Source organism: Mchenga conophoros, linkage group LG15 (assembly GCF_057382185.1).
Source record: "Mchenga conophoros isolate Kocher_MC1m ecotype Shallow Benthic linkage group LG15, M_conophoros_male_GT1.1, whole genome shotgun sequence".
In the NCBI taxonomy this organism is placed as follows: domain Eukaryota; kingdom Metazoa; phylum Chordata; class Actinopteri; order Cichliformes; family Cichlidae; genus Mchenga; species Mchenga conophoros.
This window is the reverse complement of record NC_140540.1, coordinates 33083078-33103362: the sequence shown is the minus strand read 5'-3', so window position 1 is coordinate 33103362 and position 20285 is coordinate 33083078. Positions and strand designations below refer to the sequence as shown.

General features: G+C 40.3%; 1 protein-coding gene across 2 annotated transcripts in view; it reads right to left on the bottom strand.

Moving 5' to 3' along the window:
- bach2b (BACH transcriptional regulator 2b) overlaps window positions 1-20285 on the bottom strand; it is a 100453-nt gene that overhangs the window by 33023 nt on the left and 47145 nt on the right. For both annotated transcript variants that reach the window (XM_085247479.1, XM_085247480.1), the window contains one exon: window positions 9598-9852. In XM_085247479.1, coding sequence (XP_085103605.1) covers window positions 9598-9852 — 255 coding nt within the window. The remainder of the gene's footprint in view (window positions 1-9597; window positions 9853-20285) is intronic.

Sequence of the window (20285 nt, the reverse complement as noted above, 5' to 3'; positions counted from 1 at the left end):
GAACTTCAATAATGACAGACTGTGTGTCTTTTACACTGCTTCCGTTCTTGTTGCATCTTAAATCATCTTGATGACAGTATGTTAATTTCTGCATTATAAGGCTACTTTACAGATTTATTATCATAAAGTCACAATTCTGTAGGATAAGAACTTATCTGCCATTGCAGTGAGATAATTACACTTGTAAAAACTTCAAGGCAACAAAAACAAACCATCAACCCTACTCAAACCTCAAAAAGTAAAATAAAGTGCTATATAGATGTATTGTTAAAATGTTGGTGTACCTCCACTTTTGTGCTTGCTGTCTGCTCTGGATGTGGCAGGATTGATTTCACTTTTGGCCAAATAAAAGGCCAGTTTTTTGTTGGAACAATCTGCCTCTTGTGTCCTGCACCTTTACACTCTGCACATCTGCTGTGATAGTGGCAGCCTAAGTGAGGCTGAGTGGCCGGCCTGCTGCATTAACAGCAAAGTTGCTGGAGGAAAAGTGCTGAGTGAACTAGGAATCTATTTTCAGCTAGTATCAGCAGCTGCTGCCTGCAGGAGCACATCTTTATGTGTGCCCTGCACCATATGTGATTACTCCACTGTTACAACCAGCACAGCCACTTAATGAAGGAATGTGTAAAAGGAGCAACAAAGGATGGATGGAGGGAGGGAATAGATACTGAAGGTATATAGAACTAGCACAGAAGAAATGAGATAAAGAGAGACTGTTACTATTGGTAACTAGCTGTTAAAGGGAGAACAGTAGGGGAGGGAAGAGAGCTTCCTTCTCACTGGTGCTGCTAGCAGCTGAAAGTCATGGTAAGTGTACAACTTAACACAAAGAAACAAATTAATCAGTGCAACAGACTGGGCCCATTTTAGGGTAACAGCCCTGCTTTGCATCAGAAGTGGATAGATCATACATTACAGGGCAGAAAATTACAAGCAGTGACAAATCATACACACACGGACAATTCACATGGCACCTTTAGGAAACCTGCCAAATATCCTTTCATAAACTAACAATAGTACACCGGCTCTCTCTCCTTCTGCCCTCACCCTGCACTTGCTCTTACTTTCCTATAATTTATTCAAATGTCCTCCAGTGAATTCCTGCATGTCATGCATGTTAATGAGGACATGGCATAGCATCACAATGAGTGTTTCCCCTGCAAAAGAGAAAAACACTCCATCTCTATTGGTGACAGTAGCTTTTGAAGGAACCTGGCATTATTCTCTGTGTGCTCAAACAAACAGTAAGAAGCCCTAATGGAAATGAAACAGGCCCTTTACTGTACGCTGAGATGACATAAGATAAATCTGAGAAGTGGGAAATTGAGATGGAGATGGAGCACAAAGCTGCAGCATAAACGAATACAATAAAACTATGCTTGTACCTTGCTTTTAGTTTCACTACCCCTTGTCACATTATGAGATTTAGTTCAGCTGTGTCTTGTTTTCCCACTTCCCCTGATAGTCTGCTCAGAGATACTGAGTACAGCATCTCTGTAATTCTGAGACAACTGGTAGCATAAGGAAAGTGTCATCCTCAGTGGCAACAGAAGCTCAGACGTTCCTGGTGCTGAGCTGTGGGGAAGTATACCTCCCCTGACACTGGATTAAATCAGATAGTGTATGTCTAATCTGCTGCCAGTACAGCTTACAGTACAGGCCAGACACTGGGAGGACATGACCTCACCTCCACTGTTTAAGACACAGCAAGATTGTGATTATAGTGTTGTTTTCTAAAAAAATGTAGAAAACCGAAATAAAATGCTAGGAACATGACATTCAGCAAATGTTGTTTATTCACTATGCTTCTTGCTTCTATAGAATACTTGCTTAGCCCAAACTGATGGAATGCCTGGTTATGGAGGTTAAAAACAAAGACCATAAACGTGGGGATTATACTCCTCTACTCTCCCTGGCACACTCAAAACAGCATCTTAGGAATGATACGTCTTTGCTATATCATTTCTCGTCCTGGCAGAGAAATTGCCCAAAGTGCCAGTGTAGCTTTAGTCCCTTTGCGTGTGTTGCGATGCAGTTAGGCAGTATTCTCCTGAACAATAGGTGTCATCACTCTTTGCTACCACTAGCACTTTGTCCCGTACTGCCTGGCAAAGGACAAAGGACAAAGCTGTTGGCATATTGACTACTTCTGCCGGTTGTGCACCTCTTGATTTTTGTAACTTGACACATTGTCCTGCTGCTATCGTAGCTGGGTTGAATACATGTTGATTTTTACCAGCATTTTAATGATATGTCAATACCAATTGCGATCGTGGCTCAAGAGTTGGCAGTTCATCTTGTAATGGGAAGGTTGCCAGTTCGAGCCCTGGCTAGGACAGTCTCGGTCGTTGTGTCCTTGGGCAAGACACTTCACCCGTTGCCTACTGGTGGTGGTTAGAGGGCAGCCAGTGTCCGGCAGCCTCGCCTCTGTCAGTGCGCCCCAGGTGGCTACAATGTGGCTGCCATCACCAGTGTGTGAATGTGTGTGTGAATCGGTGGATGACTGAATGTGTAAAGCGCATTGGGGTCCTTAGGGACTAGTAAAGCGCTATACAAATACAGGCCATTTTACCATTTACCAAAGCTCAGAGATTCACAGATTAAACAGAGTGAGATGTTGCAGCAGTTTGAAAAGATGAACATTTGTGAATGGTGACACTTCTTGTTGAGGGCAATACTGCAGTGGCTACCTGTGGCACAATGGCGAGCTTAGATTGATTTGTCTGGGTGTTGATGCCTCTGGTGGCATTTGAATACAACGGGGCCCAAATAGAGGCTCCCTGCTGTATCGAGGGGGTTGGGTGAGCACTACTCCCACTGAAGCTCATTCCCGTAAAGCCGCCTCTTCATCTCCTAATCCCCATCTTTAAGGAAGGCAGGGGTCTGTCTCTGGGCTCTTACTACCACCATCTGTCTAACAAGCTATATATGTGATTGTTCAGCGCCGGTGCTTGGTATGGGGTCAGACTGTGTGAGGCACCTTCAGATGCATTTTGCAGATGGAGTCCTTGATCAAGCTGAGTTGGTGGATGGAGTACCTCAAGACATTTTGCCTTGTAAGTGATTTAAAAAAACAAACAAACTGTAGGCAACAACAACTACTTGGTAAAGCTTGGAAAAAGATGACTGAAGAGCTATTTGTAGTCTTATTCATAAGAAGCAAAATCACAGTGGAACATAATGCTTTTCTGTTCCAGAAGTCACACAACACTGATTTCACCAAACATCTGTCTTTGCTTTCATACCAAGACAGTCAGTTATTGGCATTGCTGCAAGAAGTTGCTTTTAAGGACCAGGTGAACAAGTGTCATCTTAGAGGTGGGAAAATACTGTAACAACAAAACATTAATGTAATTTTCTAGCTGATCATATACTGGGGCATAATTATAATGCCATCTTGCCATAGGCTACAGTAGAGGATGAAATATTCTATGAATTTTGATGCGTCCAAAACTCTCTCAGCCACAGACAGAGTCAAATTTAAACTACGCAAATTTATAATTTCTACATTTATAAGCAAACAGACGCTGCTAATTCATTTCATTCATGGCTCAAAAATGACAGAACCAGTAATGTACTTGGTATACTGCTTGTTTTGTTTTTACTCTCCCCTTATTTTACCTTGACTTGCTGGTTAGGTTTAAGTATTAAATTTCAAGTGGCATAATGTGATTTTAGCCAGTGGTTCTTTGGGAGTTTGCATGTGCCGTCCAGGTACCCCGGCTTCCTCCCACAGTCCAAAGGTAGCCGGGATAGGCTCCATTGCCCTGTTTTCTAGTGCTCTATAGGTGGAAATGTGCAATTGAATAATACCTATTTCCCCCCCAGAATTATAATACTGCATTAATCCCAGAGGAAATGATTCTACCATTCTAGCAGAGGATGGTTTCCATCAATCGACCTCTGGGTTATGGGCCCACCATGCTTCTGCTTTTTTATCCCTATGATAAACTAGAGTCACCCATGCAAGCCCACAGTCACATTATTTATAGATGAGAGACCTGGCTACTCCACCTATCATTGGCGGTGGACTTCTATAGCTGAAGAAACACCTGACTGCATACACCTGAGTGTCAGTTAAGTGTTGAACATATGCAGCTAAGCTAAAGGCTGCTGCTTACAGCTGACACAGACAGTGAGGGTTGAGCTAGCAACTCCAGCGACAGAGAAAATGTGGCATTTAAACTAGAGGCAGAGGTGCCTCAGCAGATTTCAGTCACTGAAAGTAAAACAACAGTAATGTAACGTCAAAAAACCCCTGATGTTACATTACAGGAACATCATGGCTGCAGTGTTGGAGAGATATATTAAAGAAGAACCACAGAAAGCTGTTAAAATAAAAAAAAGATGAAAAGACTAAAAAAAAAAACCTGACAAGTGACATTTTGATCTTTTATTGTATACCATTCTACATTACAAATGTGTGTCTTATATCAAAAATACTATAAATACACAAGTTCACAAGTTGACAAATAAAAGAAAAACCTGAAACCCTACAGCGAGGGGATCACCTTTATTCTATAACATTGTCTGATGTTTATATCCTTATTCATAGATTCTCCAGAACAAATTAATGTTCATATATATAAGATTATTCATATTCATGTGTTGTCCTGCCATGTTGATTAAATGTGAATAATATACGATGCGTTATCAAATGAAATAAAAAGGAACAAATTCCCAGTGAGACTCACTCTTTGTGGCACATTTAAGACTGCATTTGAAAGATATTACTTTCTACACTCTGTGTCACACCTGAAACACAAAGCAGCTGGTACATCATTCAAGCATGCAATCATTTAATTACAGGGATGCTGATTTGAACACATGTGAGCTGTTCTCTGCAGTCTTTCTTTGAGTTAAGCAGATAAAAAAAACAGTAAGTGCAGGAACAAAGTCATTTGGCAGGCATTACTTTATTAATGCACGCTAGCACCAGTGAGGAGCTGCAGCACAAGTGGGATGCGCCCCAGTTTTCACAGCACCGCATGTCTATAGGAATATGAATGTGTGACACCAATACATCAGCAAGGTGCTTTTATCATGTGTTTGGCTGAAGAGCTCTGAAGTAGCTCTGTTTAAAGCGACAGTGTGAGATCTGAGGTGAGGAAGAGTGAGAAGTGTTGCTGAACCTGATGAGCACAGAACCCAAGGTGGCACTGATCTCACCTCAAAGTGCTACATGCCTCTAGCATCAGTGCCAGCAGCAGCTGCCAGGTGATAATTGGCAATATCAGCACTTTGTACACCTTTCCCTGAATCTTTATCCTATAGCAGGGGTGATTCTAGGTTCAAACTTTTACGGGGGCTCTGCTTCCAATCATAATGTCATGCATGCAGTGCCTTGTAATTAATATTAATGTCTTAGGCTGTTTGCAGATGTCATCAACATGACAATGGTACCTTCAAAACCAAACCTATTTAGCTGGATGACCTATTGTAGTGTCTACAGGGATGGGTATCGAAACCCGGTTCTTGTTGAGAACCGGTTCCCACTGTTTCAATTCCTTGGAATTGTTTGCCATTTTTGCAAACGATTCCCTTATCGATTCCAGTCACCCGAATGAAGTCACCACGTTGCGGAGCGTCATTTACCTGGCAGGAAACATGGCGACTCAGGGCAATACTTGCAAAGTAGATACTTCATTTAAGGGAGGAAACACTACGAATATGCAAAAGCATTTGCTCACAAAACATGCGATGACCTTAAATGAATGTCGTGTTTTTAATTCTGCTCTGGACTCGTGAATCTCAACCCAGCAGCAGCGGTAACGTTTGCACGTCCTCTCCCGTTAATGCCGCAGGTAAATAATCAACTAACAGTGCATATTATGTTAGCGCGATCTGCCTTATTACAAAACCTGCCATTACTGTGCATTTAGGTGACCATGATGAGAGAGACAGAGTCTGGCTCAGATGCTGGCAGTTCTCGCTGCAGTCTACCAGTAGTGTCTCCTTTCAGGCCAGGATAGATCAATGTCACCAAGCAGAGACTAAGTTTGTGGTAAAAGGCTTGCACCCATTTGCCACAGCAGATGCCCCCGATTTTCAGTAAGTGAATGTGTTTAATTGTAGGCAGGGACATTACTGGATATTCTTGTGTAATTGCTACAGAATAATTTGTTATACTTTGTTATTGCTACAGAAGAATATTTATTTTATTGTTTTAAAATTAACAATTTTTTTCCTGGAGACCCTGTGACACCCCATTGAAGAGCCGTAGGCTGTGGATCTCTTAAGATCTCACTGTTGGGTTTGTAAGGCCATGTTGCTCCTAAATTTCTATCTTGTTCAAAGAGAAGATATAAAACAAAGTTCTAAGCTAATCGACCTTAGTGCTCTCCTTTTTTTAAAAAAAAGAATCGATAAAGAATCGAATTGTTAAACAGAATCGAAAATGGAATGGTGAAAATCTTATCAATACCCATCCCTAAGTGTCTAAGAATAATAATTCAGAGTGAATAAGCAGACATTTAAATCTAATCCAGCCTTTCGAGGGTGCAGCCTTTAGTTATCAAATGCGAGGCAAAGACGCAGTCTTTAAAGAGGTTAATTAACTATTTGCGGCAAACCCAACAAGATGAGAAACATGCACAACACGCTTTTGAATTCATGCAAACTCAGACTCAGCACAGAGCATTGTGTACCCTAATTTCACAAGTGAAGAATAGATTTGTAGTCCATCACAGCAATGTAGTGGCAGCCATGTTTGCAGTCAATCCTGTAAAACGCTCCCATTCATATCAATGTGTTCTCTTCAGAATGGCCAGTGGCATGTTTTAAGTGTGCTACTGGAAAACACACAAAGCATCTGCGAAATACATAAAAAACGACTTTGTGAAAAATAACTTTTGTTTTTCCACCCGACTTCTCTATTTCGTGTATAATCTGTCCTTTCTTCTCCATCCTCATCACTCAACTAGAAACTAGAAAATATCAAAAATATAATCTTACAATAATTATTATAAGCGCAAGCGGGGATTGCACAATCGTTGTGGGTAAAACAGAAGCCAAAGCTTTATCATTTCTGGTGATTTTGACTACGTGTCCACTCTCGCCTGTTTCTTTTGCTCTCTCCGTTTTTTGTGGCATCACCCAAAAGTTAAATGTTACAGTGAATAAAAGACATTAACTGATCCATATCAATTTATAGCTGAATGCAGGCTGCTGCTGGACATAGGTAACATCATTTTGACTTGCTGTCACCTGGATCTGGAGCTGTACTGTAAACAAATGCTGAAGCCCAATTTGATCAGAAAAGGAAGAGAATTTTTTTTAACAAACTAAAATAATAATGTACATCAGTTCCTTGGCTGGCAAATAGTGATGTCCTAGCAGAAGGTTACAATTAGCTAATAATCTCTAGTGATTTAAGCTAAACGAATGTTTAATAATGTTTTTGACGTTATTTTGAGAACAAATAAAAATACGCAGTAATATCTATGTTGCCTATGTTCTACAGCAACAGAACACAGTAAAAAAACAAGCAAAACAAACAAATTACTTGAAGAGAAAATCAGTACATGTGGCCGAGAAGTAATAAATTATTAAAACAGAAGCAGATGGATTTCAGGTGAAATTCTGGGATATTTGATAGTACCACTGTGAAACCCGAAGGGCTGGCCAAGCCCCTAGAGAGAGGGACCAAGATGAATCCAAATCAAGTGACTACTTCTGATTTTTATCTCAAAACATAAAAGAAACCTTCCCCAGACCTCTGCTCTGTCATAATAACTTCCTTCTTTAAATGGCATAAAATAATGCTTTGTTTTTTCCTGTATTTAAACCCAGATGCAACATCTTAAAGAGTAATATCAATTTTTCCTGGAACTGCACTAGAGATCTCCATATTCCTTACTTTGCTATTTGTCCACATGTGCAGCTTCTTTACATGTTTCTGTCATGGAGTCAGGTTTGAAGTATTTTCATTGTGTTTCCTAGTGTTTTACCCTGTGTCTCATGTGAATCTCTCTCTGTGGTCGAATAATGTTTGCCTATGTCAAATTCTTCCTGTTTTATTTTTGGAGTGACTTTCTTTGTGCATGACCATTTGTTTTGCTTCCTTTAGTAATTATCTGCATCAATACAGTCGTGTCCTTTTTTTTACTTTCCAGGTTTCCATGTGAATATTTCTTCAGTCCTTTTTTTCTTTTTGCTTTCCTAAAGTTTTTTGCTTTTGTTCAGTAAACTTTCTTGTTGTGTTTGCATTTGTTGATAAATCTTGAAACAGTATGATTAGCTAGCTGTTGTAGCGTGGCTGTGCTAGACGTGCGATAGCAAATGTTGCATTGTGATAATCAAATACTTCAAACATATACTTTGTGTTGCAATTGAAATGACCTGAATTCAGACGTTAAGGTCACAGACCTCAAGTGTCTTTAAGTTTCCTGACCCTAATAAGTTGCATTTTTCTTGAGCACAACAGCTGAGCCAAGCCACAAAGATGAGATTAGCTCATCTGATCTTGATGCAAGCCTGCATCAGCTGATTCCTCAATAGGTAACAACTCTCACAAAGTATGTGCTACTTAAGCGCACATTTGCACATCTGCAAGCCACTTTGCAAGCCACGTCCAGATGCAAGCCACGTCCATATGTCATACTGAGTCTTACTTTGGGGTGGCTGTGGCTCAGAAGGTAGAGAAGGTCATCAACTATTCAGAAGGCAGGTGGTTCAATTAGGTGCTCCAGTCTGCATGCCAAAGTGTCCTTGGGCAATTGCTCCTGATGTATTCATCGGAGTGACAGAAAGTATTTAGATGTTTTCCATGTATGTATGTGGAAGGGTGGGGAGGTCCTGGGACAGATTCGTGTTCACAAAAAAAATGATATATAATGTATTACATAGCTGCTGTGACATATTACAATATGTTTTAAACACGTAGATAACCTGCCCCCACCCTAGGGTCCTGTTTGAATTTATTTAGCATATTTATTTAGCTTTCAGCTTCCTCCTCATGTTCTGAGGGAACTCCAAAGCAGCTCTAAGTGATCTAGATAAGCATAATTATCCACTATATACACACTACAACATCATCAAGATCAAAGAATGGTTTACTGAACGAAAACAGAATCACACCTGGCCATAAATGACCCCTCCCTCTATGAAACACAGTGGTATTCCTAATGAGCCATGTTGTATATTTTGTTCCTTGTTTGGATCTATTGTGCAGGCATAAGCCATATTTGAATAATAACCATAGAAAATCATCACAGTAGTACTCATGTAAGATTTTGTCTTTTATCAGCTTTATTGACAGAGACAGTGAAGAGATGACAGGAAAGCAGAGGGAGACAGAGAGACGGGACTTGAACCCAGGCCAGCTGCTCAACGCACTGAGCTAAACCAGCAACCTTCCTTGTTGATTTTTACGTGATAAAAACACATGAGTTGTTAAGAGCTGTGTGTTTTAGCTTGAGGTGGGAGTAGATAGAAGGCATAGTCAAAGATTGTCTGCAAGTGTGCAAAAGCTATTGCTATTGTTTTTGCATTTGCACCAGCAAGGAGTTTTTATTGTTGCATTGTCTAAAACGCAGCACCCTTTGCACCCTTGCAACCAAAACCTGTCAGGGGAAACAATACGATAGATACACTTACCTCTTCAGGAAGGCTAACAACCAAGCCATTCTCTGCCTGGCCCACCAACGCCTGGAGGAAATACTCGCTGCATGCAGCCAGCACAGCCCGATGTCCTCGGAATTCCTTGCCTTCCACCAGGACAGTCACATCACACAGGATATCCTGCTTCCGCTGGTCGTTGAGGCAGAGGAGGATATTGGTACAATGAACTGTTGACTCATACACATACATGGGGGCTTCAGACTTCTCATCCACGGACATTCCGCTCACGCCCTGGAAATAGAAGCAAAATAGAGGGGGGGTCAGCTTACAGCCAAGCCCGGCAGGCACATACCGCAGGGCTGACATCAGCCCCAGTGGTCTGCTGTAGCCAGCCTCATGACTGACTGCTGTTTCACGTGCTCACTCCTAGTTCAACATTTAAAGCCAGTGATTGTTGTTGTGTACGTTTCAATACAAAATATGCATATACACCTGAAATTCACAGGTATTCCCTACATTACTGCTTGTCATGTCACATTAAAATCATATCCAGTCAATAACCAGGAAACAAAACCACACTGTACACTTTGATGCATTTACTTTTGAGGTCTATGAGTGTTTGAAATTACCCTTCTTGTGGACATCCACATGCACACCTATTTTTTATGAAGACACTGACTTAAATTACACTGCACAACTAAGTGTACATCTTTCAGGTGGACTCCAAGAAAACTTGAGAAAAGTAGAATAACAGACATTCATCTAATATTTGTACGACCAAACTGCTCCTATGGCAAATGGGGACAGTTTTATTATCAGCTTTTAAAGATTATTTAACACAATAACCTGGCACCAAAATACTACTTTTCTAGTTTAACTGACTGCACACTTTTAACTACAAGGCACATTCACACAGTGCTTTATTCTATACAGTAACCGGGGGAGGAAAACCAACACAGTCACAGCGAAGAGCTCCACACAGAAAAGCCTTGCTGTCCAAGAGGTTTGAACCCCAAACCTTTTCGCTTGTGAGAGTGTAATGCTAATGATCAGGTCAAGTCGACCCAGTAAAAAAAGTTGGTTAACTCATTATTGGGGCAGGTCTGTTGTCCCCCAGTCCAGTGTTCTTATTTACCACTACTGGTGGTGCTCCTGTTAAAAAACCTTAATTTATACGCCTTGGAGAGAAAAAATAAATTAAACCATTAGCAGAATATTGTTCTTAATTAGTATAAAATGCTATAACAAACAAATCAGTGAACCTTAACACAGTTCAAATAAAAATCCTGGTTCTTTCCCAGTGCTTTCAGTCTTCATTGCTCAGACTGGGTAGATAAGTCCTGATTTCATGCAATAACACAAGGATACACAGTAAGACAGGATTGACTGTCTGACCCTTACAGTTTTAGTTGCCTTTAATCAAACTACCACTAATGTAGTCACACAAAGATAACCTGGAGGCAAAGTGGACAGGACAGTCATCCACTGAGCCTGGTTGGTAATCCACGCTTGGATTTACGGGAATAGTTATAAGGGAAGACAGTTACTAGGAAAGCTCTATAGGAGAGCTAGAGAGAATCAGAGTCTTCCACAATGGGTCTTTTGGCCTATCCTATCGCAGTTGCATTCTTAGGTGTGTAAAAGTAAATAGCATCAAATGGGCATGGCCTTTGAGGTTTTGTGCCTGACTGTCATGGCAGTAAGTCTGCCTAATTTCCTATTCAGACCACAAGAAGTTGAACTCTGGGAACATGCACACGCAGCACGTGCCCCTGTGGAAACGTTTTCATGTCAAACGTTCCATTCTGGTCACTCGCCCCAGTGACGACAGACCTAGAGGTATCTTCCTTCACACACACACACAAAAGCAGGAAAGGTGAAAAGCTATCAGACAAATGTCTAAAAAATCTGATTACAGAGAGAAATGCCTTTACGCCTCTATGTGGAATTGTACTAATTAAAGAGTAATGCATGGTGCTGGACGCTGTATACACTGAGATGCTTTTGACTGACAGATAATGTGCCACAGGGCTGTTTTTACAGAAAAGGGTGCTCAGTGGACTTTTTGCTTCTTTTTTAAAACATATACGTATAAAATATGGGAAAACACACAAACTCCTACTGTTAAAATGGCCAAATAATCATGTAAACACAGAAGGAAACTCTAAGTGCCTTACAGTTTTACATATGAAGACATTTTCTGGCAGAGAAAAAGCGCTAGTGGAGAAAACACAACTAGCATCCTGTAACATTAAAAATCTGCTGATGAGCACCTTCACAATGATTTTGTCTTCAATCACAAATCAGTTTTCTGAGCCTGTTGGATCTTCCCATTCTTTGGGTTATCTCACGGAAAGTGGGAAAGGTGTGGGCAGGTGTAGCTAATTTTACTAGACCTAGCAAGAAAGCACTTTTATGACTTACTCATAAAATACCAAATAACCTATAAACCAACAAAAACTCTAATTGACTTACAGTTTTTTTGAATGAAAACGCTCTCTGGAAGAGGAATTCCACAAACAACTCCTTCTAACCTTATTTATTTTCTCCATTAACATTCTCAAAGCAGCCATCATATCTATCGCTTGCTCTTTCTTGGCCTGAAACCAATAAAGGTAAATGGTAAATGGACTGGTTCTAATGTAGCACGCTTCTACTCTGGTAGAGCACTCAAAGCACTTTACTTTACTAACATGCCTCATTCACCCATTCATAGAAGAGACCTACTCTACCTCCTGAGCTACAGCGATACCTATGCCTATATCATCACCTCACTTCATAACTCTTTCCCACAGCTTCATGGTATGGCTCATGAATGTATTGTTTTGTAGTTACTACAACTCTCCATATCACCCTGGATCTTGAAAACTGGTACGAGTACACAGTACCATTTCTAAAACATCCTCTCACTCTCCAAGAGTGTGCTATACAATCTGTTCCAAAACCCCCGCTCACTTCCGTCTTCTCCATACCTCTGCAGATATGTAGTTGGGACTACAATCTTCATCCTCTTCTTTCTCTAACTAGCCAACAATAAATTGGCCAGTTGAATTTGACAACATAAATAAAGACATAAATAAAAGGGAGGAAGTATTGCAATTATACAAATGAGTTAGCAACTGCATGACCCGTTTTTGACCTCTGGTTTATGAAGAAACTGATTTTGCTTTAAACCATGTTTGAAAATGAGAAATCACAGCCTGGGGTTCTGGTCTTTTGTGCAAGACATCTGAGGACAAAATACTTGTCAATCACCTATTCTATACTTTTTTAAAGTCTATTAGAAATATCTGATACAAACAAATGCATACTGAGCATACACCACAAATAAGGGAAGTGAAAACTGTGAGCTGCCTTTGCAAGAAATCGTTGCATTAAGGTTGTTTGTGGCCTTTGTTGTGACTGAGTTGTAATAATGATTTGACTGGGGTGGTCAAAGCACACAGTAAGATGTGACAGCTGTTCTTGTTGTTGAAGTATGTCAGTCTAGTCTGGTCCAAATGATATATAGTTATGATACTTTCACTAAACACTTCTCAGTTAGTTTTGCAGGATCATGATCTGTCTTCCAAGAATAATGTTTTCAGATGTAGCTGCAAGGTTCAAGGCCATGTGAACGTGATGTTTGCACCCTAGAATTCAATTCACTTGCAGTCGGAGGAAAATGCAATGATAACACAACACAATGATGCAGCATAACACACGTGTCTGCGCGCACACACACACACACACACACACACACACACACACACACACACCACAAAATAGCAGTTTGTGGCAGAAGTTTGATTAGATGCACAGATGGATGTAAAAGATTTCTTCCCTTCTACTTAGCTTAAATGTGTCAGTCACATCTATTTTATAATATTACTGGTATTACTGCATTCTTCTCTAACATTAGCAAATGATTATTCTGCTAATATACTACCAGCCAAAAGGTTTTTAAGGCCTGTTTAAGGCTTCCTGCATCATTCTTTCCTCCGTCACACACATCAATTGTAATCTGTTCAGTAGGTCTCATGATTGTTATGGAGAAACACAGCTAAGTTGAGTAACGTTTAGCCCCTGAAGAGAAAAATCACATTTGCATAGAAAATCAGTGAAGTGAAAAGGGAAAAACAGCAGAATGTGTGAGTCAGCTTCAGCTTGATTGTATCACATGACAGGTTTTGGTTTGGGGGATTTAAGAAGGTGGGATTGTAATGTGTGACAGTGTGCTATAATGTGCTCTATAAAGTGTTCCCCTTTCTCTCAGTGTCTCAGCAGACTAGCTAACATGCAGTGTGGGTGGAAGGAAGGAGACGGACTAAGTTATGATTAGACTGAGCCCTAGTGGCAGATGCATGTTTTTTCCTATAATAAAAAACATACTGTTCCAGAGAACACTATGATATCAGTGCACTCCAGCATTTCATGTGAAACTAGCCTCTTTCCTCTTTAGCTGAGTCTCAAACCATGAAGGAGATGGGGAAATATCATCTATTAAGTCCTAGTTTTAAAACATTCAATTCAGTCCTATTTCAATTACATTTCATTATATAATGCCAGTTCATAACAACACAACAGTCACCTAGGTGACTTTATATTGTAAGATCTCTATTTTAGCAGGACGGCAGCTCCAGAGAAAGCAGAATCAGGATCAGGGAGGGGCAGTAATCTGCTACAACTGGTTAGGAGTAAGGGAAAAGAGGAGAGAGCAGAGAGAGATGGGACAAAAGGCAAACTATAGGAGGAAGGGCCAGTTTATTAATTGCTCCACTACTATATTTAGACAGAGAGTGAAAAGAGGTAAGTGAAGAAGAAATGCTCTGCATCGTGAGAAGCCTAAGCCTATTGAGGCATAACTAGTGCATGGTTCAGGATCACTAGTTATCACTAGTTATATATACAAGGGAATCAAGCATCTCTGATTTGTTGCCTTCTTTCTATCTAAAACCGCACACGTTCTCACAGGCCCCATCTTATCTTAATTAAACACCTCATTCTACCACATCACCCAAATTCAGTCATTTGCTCTCAGACTGCTGGCTTACTTGTAGTTCTTAGTAGTTCTTAGGGTTCTTAGGGAGACTGAGCCTTGAGTTTTGAGGCCCTTCTTCTGTGCAACCAGCTCCCAGTTTAAATTTGGGAAATAGACACCCTGTCTACTTTCAACATTAGGCTTGAAAGTAGGCAGGGTGCCCTAACCATAAGCTCTATGTGCTTTATCCTTTTTTGATAAAGCACATAGTTAAGGTTAAGTTCCTTAACTCACTATGTGTTTATACACCAGTCTGCATTTAATCACCTCCACAGTTTATCCCGTCTTCTCCCATCAACCCCAAACGGTTGTAGCAGATGCAACCTCCCTAAACTTGGCTCTGCTGGTGGTTACTTCCCGTTAAAAGGCAGTTTTTCTTTCCCACTGTCGCTAAGTGCTAGCTAAAATGGGATTGTTGAGGTTTCCTCTGTATGATTGTAGAGTCTTTATCTTCCCAAAAAAGGCTTAAGACTATTGTGACTGTGTAAAGGTGACTGTTGTTGTGATGTGGTGTTATATAAATAAAACTATAATGAATTGAATTGAATAAAAAACATGTCAAATTCAGTCAGTAATGGTGCCAAAACTGTACAAGGAAGGCATGGGCAATTTTTATAGTATTAAACCTCTCTGGAATTTACCTTTAAAGTTATCATAACAATTGTCAAGAATATGGAATCAGCCCCACAGGCATGTTCATTAACACCTGCTACAAGTCTGAAAGGAGGCATAGTAGAAAGGCTTTCCCTACAGCTTAGTGTAGGAAGATCATGTCTAATAGGCATTGAGTTGTTGTTTTCTTTCTTTTTATAAAAAATTGTGACCAAGGATGTAAACAACATGACTGTGTCTGAATCCATGTGAGTCTGCACACTGTGGCGTCTTGTAATAAATAAGATTAGTCTCAACTGCTGCTACTACAGTCTAACAGCATTATCTACTGAGGCAGTACACTCAGAGGGAAACTAACATGAAAGCTGTATCATTGTACACAATTAGTGGGGAGCACTCGAGACAGATGACTGTAATCACACTGAGGATAAACACAGTTTTAATTGGAATTATCAAATTAGGCAAAGCGACGGATGCCCCTGGAACTGTTCAAGGTGGCAAATGTCAGCAAGAAGTGTGATGATGATGTTGAGGTAAGTAGAAGCTTCTAATCCAGAGTATGACTATGTCATTAGATAGTCATACTGAGTAAAGTACAAATTAAAATTGCATTCAGTTCTCCTGGAACTCGCAACACTCATCCACATATAATGTCGTTGAATACAACATGCTGATTATTATTGTTATTATTTTAAGAAAGGCTTCACTTCCTTAAATGAAACAGTTTACTTCTCTTTACCCTCATAGCAATAGAGTTTCACTGTCTTAGAAGAGCACATCCATCTATCTGATTTTTAAATACTTCAATTTCTATCTATATCATAGTTAATTGAAGTAAAGGGCAGGGAGGCTGTACACACATTATATTTCAAACGTGATCTATCTGACTGAAACTGTAGATGTTTAACGTTTCCAACCTTTTGTCCTGTTTTGTCCTATTATCATCATTGGAAAATTTTATATAAGATTTTATATAGCTTTTAGAATCTGTTTTAGTTTTGGTGTCACATTAATGGAGTGCCAACCAGGTGCAGTTAGAGTGGATCTAGGATAACACTACAAGCTAGGTTTGGGTCTTAGTTTCAGGCCAAGGCCGATGGCTAGTCTCTTTCAAGCTCCAGAGTGGTCAACCTGCGCACCACTTGAACCACTTCAACACTTCACACATGGATCCTGAAATACTTCGAACTATACAAGCTCAACAGAACCCTAAGAGCCTTCATTGGGAATTAAATGGGGATAAGGAGAACAACCCTAGAGGCCAACTTCAAGCCAGTTGCACAAGTTACCATCGAGTGCAGGATTTATCAAGGAGTGCTCTTTTCCTACTGAACCCCCTTGGCCAGATCATTAGCATGACTGGCTATGGATACTGCCTCCTCTACATGGATGACATCAAGCCAGGAGTGAACAATACATCAATTTTGCTGATCATTCAATGCTGAATGGGAAGAACAACACCTATGCCCTGCCAGTCATCAGATACCTTGCTGGGATAATAGGGCGGTAAAAGCCACTGACATCAAGACAAGAAAGTTCCTCACCTGGTGGGTTTCATCTCAAGTCCAAGACCCTTGCCAAGGGCTGGTGAGTATCAGAACCACTACCCAGAATGAAACATAAAAGATCAATGAATACATCAGGAAGATGGCCACAACCAATCATGTGCTTAGTGAATACTTCACACAGCACAAACCGGGTGATGAATAGAAGCAAGAAGAGGAACCATCGTAGAAGGACAGGCCCCTGCATGGCATGTATGACCAGAAGATAGATGAAGTGGCTGATATTGAAAAATCGTACCAATGACTGGACAAAGCTGGACTGAGGCTGCTACTGAGACAATCTAGCACATAACAGCAGGGTGCAAGATGGTAGCAGGCAGGGCATGGAACTCTATAACCAAGCGGCTGACATAGTAGGTCCCAAGGTCCAAATCGGATATGACCCAAAAGATGGTGTTTATATGTATTAAAAAAATCGAGCCACAATCTCGCTGTTCACAACCCACAGAAATGCTGAGATTTTCCTCCAATTTAAATCTTTTTATGAAAGCAAAGGGGCTTAATTAGGATCTCACTACAACAAAGTATGTTGCAGGTCTGCCCTGCGATGTCCAGGGTGTACCTGCGATGAAAGTAAATAAGTGGTCATGGATGAATAGATGAAAAAGTACGCATGATGAGGTTAGAGAGAGCAATTGATCATCTAAAATAAAAGACTCCGCATCTGACCAACTGGACTTCTGTGTGGAAGTGCCTGAAATAAACATTTAAAGTGAGTAATAAGAATAAGATAAGAAGAAGTGCACCAGAAAGGAAACTCCGTGCTCTTTCATACAAATTCCAAATCTCTGGGATTGAACGATTAGGTAAAGACTATAGTTCCAATATGAGCCACATGAGGCCAATTTATTTTGGCTTTAACAGATAGTTTCCCCCTATGTGACATCACAATGTGCTTGTCCATCCAAAAACTCGGACTTGAAGGCTGCAATTTGTGTAGTAGTTAAAACACATATTCAACATGCTCCCTTGATCACAATGATCTGTGTTACTTATGTTCTAACTTCAGTAGGGCTAATCTATGAATTGATAAAACTCTCTGACCTCTATGGCTCATAAGCCTGTTGCATAACCCGTTGAATGCCATTAAATGGTAAATGGCCTGTATTTACTAGTCCCTAAGGACCCCAAAGCGCTTTACAGATCCAGTCATCCACCCATTCACACACACATTCACACACATTAAATTCCAGAAATAGTTCAAGAAAAAATACAAATTTATAATTACTCATTCCGTCTTTGAGCTGTTAGTGTCACAGACAAAACATGCTATCTTATGTACTCACAGTAGTGTCTAAACATTTTTAATTGCACTCTCAGTATTCAGCCAACACTGTTAAATCACAAGGTTGATAGCTTTGCAAGCAAACTGCAACACAGGAAGGAACTGAGCATTTAAATGCAAATCCAATTTTTCTTCACACCTTCAAGAAAGATGGATGATTTTAAACAGAACATCCTCTGCATTTTTCATTTGAACACCAACATAAAATCATCCCAGAAGTGAATTGCTTCTATTAAGACTATGAATTGAGATTCTTGCCAAACTGTTTTTTGGGGGCTTTCCACTCTTACCACAGAAAGTTCACAAACATCCATGCCTGAGGTACTGATAAAGCGAACGGCTTTTTATAAGGTCACTAGGCTGCTGATATCGATCCTGAGATAATATATGCAAGACATCCATGTCTGAGACATTCTGCTGATACATACAAATGCTGAGGTATGTGGAAGCGTAATCAGAAAGAAAGACACTTTGCCCTGCTTCCTCACACCTCAGATGTTTCAAAAAGTTGTTTGTGAAATGAATTGATACAACCAAGACAAAAACTGTGGTATTTTACAAAAATAATAATAATGTGTAATTGTGTAACTCTATTAGCAGTGTCCTCCTGAAATGTGCCAACAACATTGAGATTAAAATCCTCATCTCTGCCCTAAATGCTCTCTGGTCGCTATGGTAACACGTAAATATGTCTTTCAAAATAAGACACACAACTACAACACGGGAAAAGACCCAGGGAAACCGAGTTAACGATAAATACCCCGAAAACCATAAATTTCACACCCGATCATCAACTCTTGCGCCGTGGCACCAAACGACTCAGTCACTGAACTAGACTACATCTGCTAGACTACTGATTTCATTTTCTGGGCTGAGGATGAACCTACTTTGTATCCTTCCATTAAACGTCCTCAACAGCTCTTCATCCCAACCCAAGCTCTGCGTCCTCTTGAAGTGTTCTTGCTGTTGAAACTGATTATAGACTACAGACCATAAACCTGCATCAGTCTGCAAACAGCCTCACTAACACCATGACTCTTATCTCTCAGTTTTGGAAAGGTCCTGACAGTGACCTTAGCCACATCACTGAAAAAAACAGACCTTTAAAAGGCCAATAATGTGGAGCCCGAGCTGAATGGAAATCATCAAAGACAATGAGAAGAATCTGATAAGAAGGTCAGCATCTAAATAGAAAGTGCACCGACATCGAGAAAATATTATGAGTGAAAGCTTGAAACATTTGTCTGCTGCATAAAGGCATCTAAACTGATGGTTAACAGTGTTAGCCACATGTTTTCTAACCATATTCTAGACTCTTCTTCAAATACTCTGTGACATTTTGGTTTTATATCACATAAGAATCAAGAAGCTATTTATAGTTGTATTCCACTACAATTGGTCTCGAAAAATCTGCTGAACAAAGTCGTGTAAAGCAACAGAGAATATTATCCAGAGTTATGGCTGCATTTCACCAAAATACAGCAACTTTCACTGAACCAAACACCTGCATAAGAGTTTACTTACTTCTTCTGTCATCTTTTCATTCAACACAAAGACAGAAAAACAGATAATATTCATAACAATAAAGTGGTGCCAGTTGGCATTACCTCAGAAAGGCATCAGCATACATCCAGTCATCTTGTTATTCCACTCTTTGCTCTGACAACTTTGTCAAGTCTCTCACTGTGTGTTACCAACAGAATCTGAGCCTATCAATGTTTGTGGGAGGTGAGTATGACTGAGCAAGTGAGCTATGCGTAAGTGTGTGTGCGTGTGACAGTTGTGTATGTGTTTGTGTGATGGCATGCTAGAATATTTTTGGACTCTGCCTGCTTAAATGCAGCTTGCATGAATCATGACTTCCCACATAGTAGGTCAGTGAGTGGGGTGAGTCATATTGCTGTCTTATATGGTAACACACTGCACATGTGATAGCAGCGCTGGGGTTATCTATAGACTCAGCTTACTGCCTCAAATGTCTGAAGCAGAGCTGCTGCGTCTCAAACCTAATCCCAAGTCTAATCTTTTCTTTTATTGTCAACATTTCAGAATTCTAGTTTTGAGCAATTGCCAAGTATTTTGGTGTGACTCTGACCCACTTTGGTTTCCAGAGGCACAGCTTTATCCTTAAATCTGACGACTGCACAACAAGCACAACAGTTGCCACAGAGCATGTATATGTATATGCACTAAATCTAGAAAGAATATTGCATCTTATGACGATGACAAGGTACACCTGCGC